General features: G+C 56.1%; 1 protein-coding gene across 2 annotated transcripts in view; it reads right to left on the bottom strand.

The window, feature by feature from the left end:
- Positions 1-15,759, bottom strand: part of MTMR4 (myotubularin related protein 4) — a 37,512-nt gene extending 21,753 nt beyond the window's left edge. Inside the window, exons 1-3 of one of the 2 annotated variants that reach the window (XM_026050175.1) lie at positions 15,713-15,759; positions 10,973-11,043; positions 2,001-2,090 (exon numbers count right to left, since the gene is read on the bottom strand). In XM_026050175.1, coding sequence (XP_025905960.1) covers positions 2,001-2,090; positions 10,973-10,975 — 93 coding nt within the window. In that variant the 5' untranslated portion in view covers positions 10,976-11,043; positions 15,713-15,759. Of the gene's footprint in view, positions 1-2,000; positions 2,091-4,333; positions 4,397-10,972; positions 11,044-15,712 lie in introns of those variants that run through there. The other variant, XM_026050176.1, reaches the window with a different exon arrangement.
- Positions 15,760-16,336: the final 577 nt, after the last annotated feature.

The following is a 16,336-nucleotide window of genomic DNA, read 5'->3' as shown; positions in this document are numbered from 1 at the left end:
TTTGGGGAGGTGCTGAGCGCGGCTCCAGACAGCGCCGATGCAATCAGACCCGTTTGCCAAGGCAGGGGCCACCCACCCTGCGGTGCCATTCAAGTCAGCGAGACCGTGAGCAGCATCGTGAGACTCATGGGGACCAGTAAATGAGTCAAAGGCTGGACCAGTGTCTGCTAACAGAGCTGTGAGGGTATCTCTATACATAGTTATTTGTAGGACTGCGATGGAGTTATTTGCTTAGCAAAAATAATAGAAAAGAATCTAGATAACAGATACACTAACGGTCTGTCTGTCTGTCCCTATCAACCAGGACACGCTCAGCTATTTTTAAAAGAGGAGATGCTGGTAGACAGCCAAGTTTTCTTTTTCTTTTTTCTTTTTTTTCCCCTATCTGGTATTAAGAAGGATGCAGAGCAGCCAAAAATTCATCCAGCTTCTGTTTCTTTGTGCCCTTCTTTTGTGCCTCCCTTCCCTTAGCTAAGTGAACTCTTCAGTGTTCCCTGGACGCCACCTACRCTAGGTGATTTTGGTGACCAATTAGCAAAAATGTCACAAAGATTTATTATTTCAGGCAAAGCTCTTTGCTTGCCAGACAGGGCAGTTGATGAAACAATTCATTATACTGTAATTAGAACAWGTCTGACCATGTTGTCATTTCTAAACTATTTTGAGGGCTTTGACTACACGCTGCCTGAGAACGAGTTTCCCGGATTCCAGACTTCATGTGGCAACCAAGCTGACAACCCCTCCCTGCCTAAGTTACTAGGGGATGCTAACAACCCTAAAGTGGCACCTGTCTGAAAACCGGTTAGAAAWTTTAATTATCCGACACTGACAAACAGTTTTCACTTTATTTCTGCAGTTTACTTTGTGTGCTTGCCAACACTGTTCTTGGTTGGCATGTTTCTTGTGCTTGTGTGGCACTGTCACACAGAAGCAGAAGGGAGAGAGAATCTTTCAAAAAACCCTAAGATCTCACAAAGGGAAATCCTGGAATAAAACTGCAAATATCCAAATACAGTTTGTTATCCAGTGGCCAGTATCTCTTTAGATTTCACTTCATACTAACAGAGCCACAATCTACTGAATGCAAATTACTGTGCAGGAAGGGCGAGCTTTGCAGTCTCCCATGTAGGAGACTCTTTGCCAGTGGTGCCAGTTCAGAATCACCCTGGAGAATCTGCCTTTTGAAGGCTACCGCCGTGCAGCTTGTCCYTATGCTCCCCTGGCCCTCCTCAGCGTGTGGTGCTCGATGTTTCCTGCACAGTCAGTCCTCCCGTTGCCACATTTTAGTCCTTGTTTTTATCAGCACCACTTAGCAAGAYGCTGCCAACCACGGAGCAAACTCAAACCCTGCGGCAGCCGTCAGAACATTAGAGCTTGGCCAGAGCCACAGGAGGAGGACGTGCAGCGGGACAAGGTAGCCGGGGGCAATGTTAAAGGAAGCAAAAACACGGGAAGGTTTTGGCTCCCGCAGTCCAGACCATCATTGTTGCTGCACAGCAGCAGCTGCACCCGGGTCCTTTTCAAGGGCCTTTGCAGCAGGAGGTTGGCACCGCAAGGAGGCTTCTCTTTCCAAGAGCTCTGCAGCAGGGATGCGCTAGGAGCAAGGAGCGCGAGGGCTGCACGAGCTGTTGCAAGAGGGATGCTGCTGCCATGCGGGGTGCAGCCGAGCTCGGACGCTCCAGCTGTCCCACACGGGGCTGTTGGATGCAGAGCCATGCAAGGCCCAGTGGCTCCAGCGGGCCGGGCACGGGGAACGCCCGGGCAGCTCCGCGCTGCAGCCACGCCGGTTCCGAGCAGCAGAGGCAGCGCTGCACCAACGGCAGCATCTCGCCAGGGCTGGCAGGGAGGGCAGCGCAGGCGGCGGCCGCCCTCGGCACGCAGTGCCCAGGAACTTACAGCCCCCCAGACACGCCTGGACGGGCTCTCAGGCTTCACGCGGCCATAAAGATCAAGCCTGCTGCATCCCATAGAGGTGGGTTTCTGTATTCTTCCTTCCTTACCTGCAGTGACTCTTCCTCCTTTATGAGCTCTTTTGGGGGGAACAAGTCCTTGGCCTGGATATACTCCAGACTCGGAGGGCCTTCTTCACCCTGCATGGCAAACACAGCAAACAGTGAGCGCGYGGCCTCGGCCTCCGGCAGCGCCGGCGACGGGAGCGAAGCCCAGGCAGCCGGAGCCTCCGGCACCCTCTGCGGGACCCCACACGAGACAAACCTACAGCAGCTCAAAGCCCCTCCAAGAGCGAAGCAGATGCACAGGAGTTCAGCACATCTGATCGCTAGGATGGCATTTAGTCACATCAAAGGTTACCCGCCGCTGCCTTTCGTACGGAACCACAGCAGAAGTTCCACAGGCTGGAGGGTTCCAGCTACCTTTTGACTTTTACCTACTCTTTTCCCCCGTTACTTTTACAAATACCTCCCCTCTGGGAGGTTTTTATTTTCACTCTTAACCCAAAGAAATCTGGGAAGAGCTTGAGGCTTTTGAAAGAGATTAGGGAATGTGAAATGTAAATCCCCCAGCTACTGTGTTCAAGTAGGTCCAACTCACAACACGTGCCACTGACTGTTGAGAGCTCCAAAACAGAGTGTTTTTCCCCAGGACACCACAAATGTCTAACCCTCAATGAGTCAGAAACTCTGGAAATTCCACAAAGGCCTCGGAGAGTTGGTCTGGGAGGACACAGAGCCGGGGTGCGAGTGCTGCGGAAGATCGTCAGCTAATGAAGCGCCAAGGGAGCACAGGAGAATTACCTTTATGAGCCTAGCACTAGTCTGAGAGAAGAAATGTACCTTGGCCTTCCTCCACCTTTGGTAGCCAATCCACTCCTTAGAGTGGATTCTTCCTTAAGGACTTCTACTTCCTTAGAGTAGAAGTCTCCTTATTTCCTAAAGACCCACGATCCCTGGAAATGTGGTCAAGAGCATCTCAACCTGGGCCTGTGAATCCCGAGTCCCTTCCAAAAGCCCCTTCAGTTCTTCGCTGCCCCTCGCCCATGCTCTGCCTACCAACCCGCTCCACAAACAAGCAGGTACCCAGACACTYGTACAGAGGATGTCCATTGCTGAGGGTCAAGAACGGCATTGATTTCACATGGGGAAGCCTGTCAGCGTAGGGACCTTTTCTTTAGAATGCYTCTTAAAAGCGAGGTAGTTCCTTCTATAAACTCTCAAGTTTTTTCTAATTACAAATCCACTAGGAAATCCTTCATTTAWTAGGAAGTGCCCAGTTCTGCAAGCATTAAACAACAAAAAATTAAAATAAAATACCTTTCCGGCTAAGTCATCTAGGCTAGACTCCCAAATTTTGATCCAGGGACCCTAGCCTTCTGATTCAGCTGCGTTTAAAGCGATGCCCAATGACCTCATGTTTTCACTGGAGATTAAGAAGAAACCAATTCCAGCCTTCCCTTACAGAGCACATCCAGCTCTGAGTGCATGACTCGGAAGCCTCCTCCTCCTCCTCCTCCTCCCGCTGTGAGTGGAGTCACGGCACTCACCGGGTACCCGGCACAGCCAAGAGCCGCATCTGCAGCTCCGGCATCGCCGACGCGCGGCGGGAGCTCCGTGGAGCCCGGCGCAGGGCCCTGCCGGCGCCGGCCCACGCGGGTGCCGAGCGCGCAGGGCACRAAGGCACGGGTGGCACCGCGAGCGCCGCGGGCCCGCGGCCGGCACCCGCCCCGTCCTCTCCAGTCGCCACTGCAGCTCACAAAGAAACCCCTGCGAGCAGCCGGGCCGGAGCAGCGTGGGATCCCCCACCGGCCTGCGGGTCCTTCAGGCCCTGTGAACACAAGGTGGGCCCAGCATCTTCCCTGGCCATCACAACGGGGCGCAGAGCTCAGCCCGGCTCTGCCTTCACCCCAGCCCCCTGACCACAACACCTTGKGGGGGCTCTCTGGAAGAAGGGTCTCCCATCCCCTTCTCCGGGAGGCAGCCAAGCCAGGCTGCTCAGGCCCTGTGCCAGGGGCCGGCGGCCGGCTCGGGAGCCCGGCTCGCTCCTCCCGGGAAAGGGCGGTGGGGAAGGGCTCCGGCCCGCGTGCTGGCTGCTCTCCCATGGCAGGGGGCGGTGGGAGGCGCCAGGGCAGCCCTTCCCGCAGCCACCGCTGCTCTGCCCTTGCGCCCGGCAGGGAGCCACCAAGGAGGGGACTCCCTGCGCACAAAGGGGAGCCAGCGCGACCGGCAGCACCCCAAGGCAGAGCGGGCAGGATCTGAGGCAGCCCGGCCTCAAGGACAGCCCAGGGCCGGGGCAGCCGGCCAGGGAAGCTGGCGGGTGGCCCTGCTCGCGGACACGGGGCTGCGGGCGAGGGAGGAGGAAGGGAGGAGGATGCACTTACAAAGCAGTTGAGCATGGAGCAGGAGACGCGGCCTGGCAGACTCATGTTCATTTGCAGGGGGGGCAGCACAAAAGCCGCCGCATGTCCCGCGCGCGGCGCCCGGCTGCGGCCCGCGCGGCGCGGCCTCCCCGCTGCGCGCCAAGGGCAGCAGCATCCCCGGCACCCGAGCAGGTGCCGCCGCCGCCGGGGCCGCTGCTCACAATGGAGGAGGGCGGCGCGGGGCGGGCAGGCTCCACCTCCCGCGCGGGAAGCCGGGCAGGCTCTGCCATCTGAGCGTCTCCTGCCAGCCTAGGCAGAAAATGGAGCGCGGGGCGGGCGGMGGCCGCAACGCGGGGATGCGGCGGGGCCCTCCTGCCCGCGCCGCTCCGGGGCGCCGGCCGAGCCCCCCGCCCCGCAAACACCCTGCGGAWAAACAGGGTGCTGCCGGCAGCAGAGCGGCTTCCCAAAGCCCTGCGCACACGGTCAGGGAAGGCAGCACAAAGGGGTCCCGCTTCCGGCACCTGCAGTGCCCCCAAACTGCTTCTGAGCCTTCCTGCCATTCCTCCCTGGAGGAGATGCTGCTGCGCTCGGGATTAGCGGGTGCCTTCAGCCCCTGCCCGCGCCCRGACACGGGCGCTGGTGCCCTGCTGCAGAGCAGGCTTCACGGGGCCACCCGCAGCTCCTTCCCAGCCCCAGGCACTTAGCTGCAAGGGGAGGCTGCACCACCTCCAAGCTAGCCCTGCCTGCGGAGCACAAAGCAGGGCCCTCGGGGGCAGGAAACGCGGAGGGGTTCAACGCCCTGGCCCCAGGGGCTGCCTGACTGCTTGGTGCTASGCAAGAGCACGAGCAACGGGCAAGCTGTGCAGGCCACGGCGCAGGGCCCCGCTGCGAGCTCCGCCTGGGACGTCTCCCTTTGCAGCAGCACCTCTGGTTGTGGCTCTGCCCTCTACCTCTCGCGAGGTGCTGGGATCATCCGGGCCCCTTAGCGGCCGTCCCGGGTCAGGCATGGGCAGCTCCTGACACAGGGARGTGACAGGGAAGAGGATCCTTGCTCAAAACACTTTCCTGGTGGCCATGCAGAAAGCCAAAGGGTAAGAATTAGACCTCYGGGGTGTCTTATAAAGCTTGGTGACAGATCAGCACATGTAAGACTGAAATAAGGCCCTAAAGTCTTTTTTTTTTTCCCCTTCAARAAGCAAGTCTAGCACTTCATTAATCCTCAAAAGGTCAGGCTGAATCAGCCCAGCTCTTCTGCTCTGGGATAAGGGTCCCCAGTTGGAGCAGAATGGAGCCTGCAGCTGCTGAGCTTGTACATCTCCTTGCCCCATGGTCATCAACAGACAAGTCCAAATAGCGACACAAGAACATGTTGAATGTTTTTCTAAAACCAGATAAAAGATTGGGGCATTTCTCCACAGAAATGGAAGGCTTACATTTTTTTTGGAGCATCCTTGCTCAAGACACAGTTGTGCAATGCCCAAGTCTGCTCCCTTTTACCACTGCAGGGCACCAATGCCCAGGCCAAAGCTGCTGAGAAACCAAGAGCACGGAGTACCCCAAACCCACAAGGTTGTGCAGGCCACACTGCTCAGATGCTGACGGAGAGAAGTCCTAAAAGGAAATGCTGCTGTGTGTGCCGAGATGCTCCCCTCAGCCCCACTCTTTACGTGGTGGCCTGGACTTGGGCACACGCTGCCCAGCCCCAGAGGTGCCCAACTCCAGCGGGAACYCACAGGCTCCTCTGCACCATCTCTGCCAAGCCCTGCATAGGAGACACATCCAACCCTACGCATATTTGCTCTAGGTATAAAGTCAGCACTTACACCATGAGAAGAGAGGCTTACGGGCAARGTTCATGATTTCTAACATGTTACATCTTGGCCAAGACGTAACCCTGGCTCCTGAGCACCTGGAGAAGTGCCTTGCTTCCCACAGGTCCTTCCTGCAGGCCAACACCAGCGGGGCTGCTGAGGRGCCTTCGCAGCTCTGAGATGCAGCTGGGCACAGCTGAAAGGGGGATCACCAGGGCACTAGTTGGAATTTYTAAGCTAAGCTGGCTTCCCAGACAGTGAAACTGCAGTGCAGCGTGGTCCGTGTGGTTAGAAGTAGGGGACTTGGGGCGCATGCAGCCTTATTCCAGCTGCCTCGGCTTCTAGGAATCTCTCTAGCCAAGTCAGATGTTTGCACAGCCAAACTGCTGGTGTTTGCCCTACCTGCAGTGTCGCTAACAGCCACAAGGCTGGACAAGGAAGACCAGGTTTACRTGCAACTGGGCTCCTCCAAGCGTTATCCACGTGCACATTCACGCTGGGGCTGCCACTGGGGCACCAGCAGGACAAGCAGAACCCTTTTGGCCCTGCTGACTCTCTCCTGAGGACAGTGCAAGACAGGAACCTTCCTCAGTTTCCCTCTAAAGGTTTCATGAACCACGAGGAAGAGAGAAGCCAAATGCCCTGTGGACAGCATGTTCTGAGGGCCAGCTCCTGGGAATGGACCATGTCTCCTCTGAGCGGCAAGGCCCACGGTTCACAGCCCGGGTGGCTCTCCTGCAGGACGCCTCCCTTTCCTGCTCACATCYCCACTCGCACACCGCAGGCCTCACCACGCAGCGGGGGAACCTCCTGCAYGTCCCAGGAGGGGCCTGGGGGCTCTGAGAGCTGCTCGGTGAGGCAGGATGCAGCTCCTGGGCCATCCCRCAGCCTCCACTGTGGATGATATTCCCTACGTGGACATGCTGGCATGAAGCCAGGACCTCTCTGCTTGAGGCAGTCACCACGGTGCTGAGGTCTCTCTCGTGGCCTGGACTCAACCTGCTGAACTACATCCCTTCCTCACRGGCTGGGCTCTATCTTCCACACAACATAAGAGGCAGCGTTCAGTGAACAGCTGGCACCTTCACTGCCCAGTTCCCTCTTCGCAACCCGTCTTCGTTGCAGGTCTACAGCAACCCGTCCCTGTCTTCAGAAACGACAGGCCGCCCCAGCGCAGCTCTTCAGTGCCCACAGACCTGGAACGAAACACACCCGGACCAAAGGGGCCCGAATCCCTGGGGGAACGTGGGTGCCACTCGCAGCACCAGCAGCACGGTGGAGGCGGGCAGCACGARGCCGAGGAGCGCTGGTCTCTGCCACTGCAGGAAGATCTTCGGTGCCACCACCGTCACTCTGCACYCAAGCTTTTGAATACAACCCTACCCTTCCCAATCCCAACACACCTTTATCCTCCATTTATTTTTGGCACCACAAATAAATTTGCTATAAAWACTCTTTCATTAGACAGAGGGCACCACTTCCATCACGTTTACCTATTAGCCGTGCACAGTCAGCACAGTGCTGTAGGATGAGAGAGCTCCCTGGAGAGGGAGAGAAGGGAAAGCAAGGAGTTATGGAAATGGCTGGAGGCAACATGCACCCATAGGCTTGTCTCTCATCCTGCATCCTATGCATAGGCTGCCCCACATGATAGGGATAAAAAAATCCACGAGAAAAACTCTCAGGAGAGAGATTCCTGGGGCAGAGGCTTCCATGGCATCCTGCTCCATGGGGACAGGAGCCGCCCGACAGCCTGTGGCTCCGGGAGCCTCAGACCGCCCGAGCCGAGACGCTYCCAGCGCAGAGAGGTGTCTGCGGGCACTCGTTTATGCCCGTCCAGGTCTGGACACTTCCCGTGAGCACTGAGGCAGGAACTGTTATCTAAACTCTGCCACCAGGACCGCGCGTTCTGTCTCCTCTGCCTCTGTTGGGYGGAGGGTACCTTTGTTTCACCTCCCTCTTCAAAAACAGCGCATTTCCTCAAAGCCCAAGGAGGCCCTTGGTGAACCGAGAAGACTGCTGGGCCACTGACGTGGCCTCCCAGAAATAAACTGCTAAAGGAGCACGAGGAGGGCAAGAAGCCACGTTCTGTGTGCAGCAGATCAGGGCCAGCGTGGCGAGGGTCAACTTGTGATCTTTGCGACGAGGTCACAGCAGAACTGCTTGCGCTAACTCACCTACTCTAGATTAGTTTTAAGTATCGTATAGAGGTGCTGGCTGCTTGTTAGAACCTCCATTAGCCAAATCAAGGGACTAAGCCCTCATCAGTGCTGTCTCTAAGGGCAGTTTCAGCAGCAGAGAGCCTTTGGGGAGAAATGAGGCCAGCCTAACTATCCAAGGAAAGCTCTTCACTGAGGCTGGCCTAAAGCTCCGTGGTAACACAAAGGGGAGAGCAAGTGGTGACCTGCATTTGTGTTCACAGAACCACAGAGTGGCTGAGGTTGGAAGGGACCTCTAGGGATCACCCAGTGCAGCCCCTGCTCCAGCAGGGACACCCAGAGCACGGGGCACCCGGTCGCATCCAGGTGGGTTGGGAGATCCCCAGAGCAGGAGCCTCCCCAGCCTCCCTGGGCAGCCTGGGCCAGGGCTCGGGCATCTCCACAGTGGTTCTTCCTCACATGGAGATGGAGCTGCCTGGGTTTCAACTTACACCCATTGCCCCTGGTCCTGTCACTGGCCACCACCCAGAAGAGCTTGGCCCCTTCCTCCCTACATTGCCAGGGTGCAGAGCGTCCCTTCGCCTGCAACAACCCCCTGCAGAGCCATGTGAAACTCCAAAGTCACAGCCCTGAAGTAAAGATCACAGAACAGGCATCCGTTAAAAGGCAGGAAGGATGACGAAAAGGAAAAGCTTCATGTTTCCCTAAGTGTGCCAGCAGGGCTGGGGAGCATCACCACGGATGCAGCGAGCAACGTTCTCATGTCAACACGAGCACTGGCTTGGACATCTCTATCATGGGAATGCAGCACCACCACTGGAAGGCAAAAGGGAGAATGTGTCACTAAGCAGTGGATCCTGAGCCACCACCATTCCATAAATACTCAGTGCTTAACAGCACACCATGAAAGCACCCAGGGACGGATACAAGAAGAAAGGAACAGAGAACAAAAGCAGCACTGCATAAACTCAAAAGGGGACACAAACCTTGAAGTTCCAGTGAAAGCATCCCCAATGGGACACACTAACATTGGAATGGGTCAAAGAGGGGTGACATCGCTACCGGCAGCAGCCACCTTCTGTACAGGCAGCAGATCAAGAGAGGTGAGCTCCTCCAACGGCTGGCAGGGTCTGACACATCCACAACAAGCAAAGGCTCCAAGAGGTTACGGGCAGCCCCACAGTTGACCACTGCTTCCAAAGCAGGAACTCGGGAGAATGAGATGAAGCCACTAGGGACAGGTCCAAAAAATGAACCTAAAGGAGCTACTTAACACAACTCTGCAGTGTCAGTCTGCCACAATGTACTGAAACTGCAAACACGAACCTGATTTCAGCGAGCAGTTTGGTGAGTCCAGAAAAGAAGAAAAACAAAATCTCCATTGGCGGCTAATGAAACATTTAGAAATTACTTCTAGGTTTCAGAATTTCCTGAACCACAGAGAAGATTTTCCATCCCGGGAGATTTGGGGATTTCTGCTACTCTGGCATCACTGAAGCATGTTATAAGACTGGTATTTAATCGTTACAATGGGAAGTGATAAATGAACAGAAGAAGAAAACCCAACACTATGTTTTAAAACAAAAATAAACTGATAAATCAAGAGAAACTGCCTATCTCAATAACTCAAGGAGGCAGAAGAGGATTTAGAACATTCCAGGCTTATTAAAATACAGCGGGGGAAAAAAAAAAAACAACCACAAATCCAAAGGTAAATTCATACCATGAACAGCATCTTGGCTACAGCAACATTTCAGAGATGTTTATACTCTAATCATTACACACAGGGCACAATCCTGCAGCACTATTTCCCATTTCTGTCTCTATTCTGGCTTCTTGTGTCCCGATCTTCTCCACATGGTTCCGTCCCTACTCCAGAGGGAAGACAGAGAGCTCACGATGGCCAAGCTTTTCATTCACAAAACCTGCTCTGAAAACATCTGCAAGAAGCCCAGAGTGCTGGCCCTTGCTCTAGCAGGTGGAAGCACCAGGGTTTATAGCGTTTCCTGGCCGTAAGCAGGCCCCGGGTCTGAACGAGCCCCTCCGTGCCCTCGGAGCAAGCGTGCGCCGCGCTCAGCTGGCCGCCGCCGCGCGCTGCCTCTAGACCTGAGGCTGTACAGATCCCCCTTCTCGCAACCCATTAACCAATTTTGGATACAGGGACCAGCAGAAAGATAACACGCACATTTGTAAAACCACCCACCCACTTTTGTTTCAGTCCTTCACTAAAACGCCTTATTTGTATTTTTCAAATCCTTCATTTTTTATTTTTTCATATTTTTATTTTTTTAATAAACCAATGTGTGTTTTTACTTACACGCAGCATTCCCAAAGCTCTTCTCTTCCACACAAACTCTCACCTTAGCCCATAGCCACCCAGTGCCGAATCCTCACAGGGATCCCCCATCCCAACCACCCCGCGCTTGCCAAGAGCTACAACCCTCTCCTACTGCTCAGCAAGCAAAATACAGGCCTTTTTTTTTGAGGGGAGGGAAAGATGGGGGGGTAGATCCCTTTTTCCTACCTGGATTACTTCCGTTTTTCCCCAAAGTGAAAACATCTTTGGTCACATTCCCCAATTGAGCTCCCGTGAGTACAGTTCTCAGCTCCTCCTCAACACACTTAGCAGCAGCGCAAGACTCAGAGATACAACTAAAGAGGCACGAAGTCTCATGAGAACGTGTACTCACCATCCTCAGAGACTCTCCAAAGGTCCTAGCTCAAGCGCAGCTCGGTTTCCTCTTGTTGATCCACTAGACACCTATAGAGAGCAATGAGAACCAAAAGCAGAAGTTTAGGTCAACAGTGACGATAGTGCAGGATAAATACGTGACACGTTGCACGGCACTGTGAGGAACCCAATAACCTGATAACCTGCCCCTGTCATTGCTAACCTCCAGTGAGGGCCCTTTGGAAGGGCTGCTGCAAACAGCTTCAGCATTGCGGGAAGACACCAAGTGCTTCTGGTCAGCTGCTACACACACAACGTGCAGGACTCACTGCCCGGGGTGAAAAAAGAGAAGCACATTCTGGGAGCAAGAACAGAGCTTCAGAAGCAGAAATTGTGCAAGACCAACACTGATGACGAAACTGGAGTAGATACGGCCTCTTCCCCATATTCTGCCTTATTTTATTCCCACAGATACTCAAGAAATGAAATTGCTTCCACYTCCAAAGTAACTCTCGGAAAGCTTGTAACAAGGGAGAAGTCTCTCCTTTCATCTTTATGTTACCAAGAGCAGGAAAAGGAACCAGGAGGAAATCTCCTTCCCTGAGAGGACGGAGCACACGCTCAACTCCTGCCCTGGCCTGGGCAGCTCATCAAAACAGCCCTCCCACCACGCAGCTTCCCATGGACGGACGTGCTCAAGGCAGGAAGACGCAGGGGCCTGCGTTGAGAAGATGCTCTCCAAGAGCACTGGTAGGTCCACAAGYGTCCCTGGCATTTAGGGAGAAGAAAAGAGCCTTCCTGGACATTCAAGCCTGGATTCTCTTGGATGGTATCCGCTGATCAACAGCTTCCCTCCTGCATCCAAGTTCTGTCCCYGTTGTGCTCTGTGCGCCTCCTCGGAGGGATTCACCGCAAACACAAGCGCCTCCGAGACCTGCAAATGTGACTCTCAATTGCTCTTAAAAACAACCAGTGTTATCAGGGCTGGGGGGCACTGACCGCCTAAGCAGTGGGTCTGATGATGACTTGGACACCAGCTAAAGCCAACGTCTCACAATTAGCAGCAACRAGCAGCACGCCGAAGCTGCAGGAACGTTCAATGGGTCTGATGAGTTTTGCCCCCGTTTGGCACCTTCTCACGGTCTACCCTCTCCCTCAGTGCCAAAGGCCAGGGCAGAGAACAGAAACTTAGAAAGGCTTCAGATCTCGCTCACCAGCTCCCCTTTACATGTAAAAGCAGATTAACAAGTTTCAGGAAAACATGGAAAAACAAACAAGAAAACCATGACAGAATCAACTTTTTTCCTCCCGAAAAAATAAAAAAAAAGCCAAATACCACAGTAACATTTTTCAAAWCTAGTGTGTTTGGAAGTGGAGGAACATTATTTTCTTTCCATTGTTTAGCATCATGATCACAGATCTCAGACTAAATAGGAAGAGATGAAGCAGCTTCCAGTTTCGCTAGGAGGACCCACGGGAACCGGTGACTTCCAGGTTAGCTGGAGAAGCGTAGCCAGCGGGGGAAGCAAAGGGTTAAGCAGCCCTTCCTYGTTAATTTGCAGCTCTCTAAATTATTGATAACACCGAATGACGCACGAGTACTTTCTGCAGTACGCTTTGTACCAATTTATTAAATCTTCCCTAATGGCTACTTGAGCTTCCCCACTTGCCCTCCTGCAGGGGAAGGAGCTGGTCGCTGCTATCCGCTCAACCCTTGGGCTGTGCCGTGTTTCAGGAGCTCTTCCTGTGCCTCCCCCGCGCCATCCTGCACCGCCGCGYTGCCCAAGAGGAGCCCGGTTGGCCGGGGAGCCTCCGGCCAGCTCAGCGCAGCCCCGTGRCGTCTCCTCCGGTCCACAGGCTCCCCGGGCCCCGCGTTCAAGAGCCGGGACGCGCCGCAGCCGAAGGAGCTCCCCAGGATTCACGAGGCGACAGGAACCAGGAGAYAGCACAAAACCCCGGCACGACGCGCGCTGCGCAGGACAGCCCGGGGCCTCTTGCTCTGCCAGAGCTGCCGCTGGCCCAGTTAGCTGCTCGTGATGCCCTGCGGGAGCCCGGGCAGGTAACTCCAACACCAGCAGCTTCCCTCTGCTGATATCCCAAGCGCCTTCCCGTTCAAGTTCTCTCTGCCTCGGGACTTGCTGTGCTGCTCTTTCCCTGGGAAGGGCCACGTCTGGCGGCTTCCTGGCTGGGCCGTTGGGGTGTCCAGGCGGGCGAGCTGCACCCCCCGTTGTGCTGGGGGGTGTCCCAGCAAGCTGCTCCAGGAACGGCTCCCAAGCAGGATGTTGGGCTCCCCAAGCCACAGCAAGAGCCCGAGCCTCGCGCTGCCGCCCCACGCTGCCAGGGAGCCGCTCGCGCCCTGCGGGGCCCCGCGCACCCCACACCTCCYGGCTCTTCCCCTGCTGCTCTCCCGTTGCTCCGTCCCCGCTCCAGACCCAAACAGGGATGTGCAGAGCCCRGACACTTTTCCACAGAGGTGCCACACGGCTGCATACGCTCTAGAAACGGTGCACGCCGTTAGGCTGGCAGAGGGAAAGGCCTGCAGGGAAAGGCCTGCGCCGCTCCAGGCGTGTCGGYGCTCACAGAGGCGCTCTGACAAACACAACCGCTCCGGAAGCCCTTATTGACCACAGCAGCCCCGGCATTTGCAGCCCCGCACCCAGGAACGGCCCGTGGGTAATGGGGGCTGCGAACCAGGGTGCTCCCGTGGGGGAGGCCGGGGCGCTGCCGGCCTCGTTAGCGCTGCCCTAATGAGGCTGCGGGTGCAGGGCCCCTGCCCACCACGGCCTGCGTTAATTGCTCCACGTTAATTGCTCGGAATACTTTGCCAAGCGCCTGCGGGCGCAGGAAGGGCTCTGCATGGCCCCGCCGCCGTATCCCTGGAATTTCAGCTCTTCTTCCAGCCCTGGAATTGTTTTCTAGGGGGCTTAAAGCAGGAAGGCAAGTTCTAACATTAAAATAAATAAATAAATAAACYCAAAATAACACATGAATGTTAGGAGAAACTATGGGTAGCCGATTAACCTTATTCTGATCCTAAAAACAGAGTAGCCATGTCAGGGCTCTCAACTAATTAAAGGCTAAAAATACAATTAATGTCAGAGCACAGAGTGAGACACAAAGCAGATTGTATGGGATGAGCTCTGGTATTTTAAGCAAAACTAAACATCCAGAGGCTGCTTCTCCTGAAGGCCACCAGGAACCAGTCTTTGGGCAGATCCTATTTATTCTTACCTTCATTACTGATCTATCAATATTAAAACCCAAAGCTCAGGATAGCAGGATTTAGGAATGATTAATCTGTGATGGGAAGTTAGGTAAAGACTCAGGGATGAGGGTTTAACTGCCAGCGTTGGGCAGCAGCAGAGGCGAGGCTGGACCTGCAGGCAGGGCGGCTGCTCCCGCCGCTCCTGGGGGTGCCCAGGCCGGCCCGGTGCCCACCCGGGGGCCCAGGCCGGCCCGGTGCCTGCAGCGCCTCCGTGCCGGGACCTGCACAGAAGCAGCTCCCCGGGGAGGCCGCTGCTCGGCCCAGGCCATGGCTCCACGTGGCCGGGCCCCACGACAGCAAGTTCCCACAGGAAAGGCCCCAAACGGCGCCGGGAGCTGAAGCAAAAGCGGGCGGCGCACGCGGGCTCCTGAGGGAGAGCCCCAGGCCCGACCCGCCGCGCTGCAGCACCCGAGCGCAGCCCCAGGACACGCTGCCCACGGGAGGAGCAGCACCCGCCAAGCACAGGCAGGGGAGGATTAGACAGCGGACACATTCMCCGGTATTTAAACTGCGTCACAATCTGTTCTTCAGGTGACTGTCCCTGATGGGTCTGTGACAGGTCCTGGAGCAAGCAGAGCTGCCTGCGATGCCCCAGGCCTTGGGCTGCTCTCACCTGCCCACCGTGGGCTTGGCAACAGCGTGGGGTTACGGCCGAGGTGTCCCGGTCACGGGCAGCCTTTCCTCGAGGTGTGGGGCAGGCAGGAGCAGCCGCAGCGCTCCAGGGGACGGGCCCACCTGGGCAACCTCCAGGGAAACCACAGGCAAGACTCTGGCACCACCCGGGCGAGAATCAGATCATCACAGAAGGGCCTTGAAACCACTTCCCTTCACGTTAAAAATAAATAAAACACCCCCAAACAAACAAAAAAACCCCACACGAACAGGCTGAGGAGTCTCTGGAAAAGCTGCTTGTGAAGCAGGAACATTGAGATTTCAAACCAGGCGACTGCACCCCGGACACTGCAATGGGGCGTTGGGAGCAGGCCTCGGGAGTGTGGAGAGGCCTGGGGGGAAAGGCTGCAGGCAGAAACGCTGCAGMATCCTCCTCAAAGCGAGCCTTACCTAAAACCCGACCCTAAAACCACACAAGGGAGCTCGGGCACCGGAGGTGAGCAGCGCRCGAGCCCCTGAGCTGACACGGGTGGAATGGGGGAGCGCGGAGCCGGAATGAAGCCGGGAGGGCACAAGGGTTTCACGGGGAAGTTCAGCTGTGCTTGTGGGCTGAGGAGGCCAAGCCAGGAGCCGGGATCAGTTGACCAGCTGTGTTCGAGCCAAGCGCAGCTTCACCGCCGGCCACAGCTCCRCGAACGAGCAGCAAAGGAGGGCAGCGGGACGCGTGCGCAAGGGCAGGGTTACCGAGGAGAGACCGCGCGGGAGCCCCGGCGAGCAAAGCCCCACAGGAAGGTCCCGAAGGAGCAAGGCTGCCAGGGAGGAACCTGGAAATGGGAGTGCAGGGAGAGACTGCAGGAGCAAAACGGCCGAGGAGTCAGATACCTTAAGAGGTCAAGAGGATGAGCAGAAAAATCCCAGATCTTGGCAAGTTTAAGATTTTTGCATCAGCCGCTCTGGTATGGTAAGTAAAACCTAGACAGAAGAGGTGAAGTTTAGTTGGGACAGGCTACTTATTGACACACTATTTTTTTTTCCTCTTGGAAAAAAACCTAAATCTTGTAGAGAAAAAAAAGAATGGAGGATGAGGGGGTTGCGGATGTCAGAGTTGCTCCCGGAGCGGCCGAGAGCGGGGGTTTGAGGCCCAGCAAAAGCGAAGGGTTGCCGAGCGTGGAGCCCCCGTGGGCGCCGCACGGACGGGCCGGGTCACGGGTGCTCCAGGCGAGCGGGAAGCTCTTCCCAAGCAGCCCCATGCTGGAGAGGTGGCCAGGGAGTGGTACCGGGACGGCAGCGGGACCAGCTCCCCCCGCAGTCGAATGAGCCGGATCCAGCAGGGCAGGGAGCAGCAGCCGCGGCCGGGTGGGTGCTGGGAGCCAGGACGGCCAAGGGTGGGAGAAACRAAGGCAGACACCAAAGGAAAGAGGGTCTGAGGCCGGCAGGGAGAAGAGGGTGCGGAGAGAGTGGAGACAGAAGTAGACAGACAGGATGAGGGCTAGAGGGAGCTAAAGA

This window comes from Nothoprocta perdicaria, unplaced genomic scaffold (assembly GCF_003342845.1).
Source record: "Nothoprocta perdicaria isolate Ctin4 unplaced genomic scaffold, notPer1 scaffold_66, whole genome shotgun sequence".
In the NCBI taxonomy this organism is placed as follows: domain Eukaryota; kingdom Metazoa; phylum Chordata; class Aves; order Tinamiformes; family Tinamidae; genus Nothoprocta; species Nothoprocta perdicaria.
Note: the sequence above shows the minus strand (reverse complement) of the source record. Positions and strands in the feature narration are given on the sequence as shown.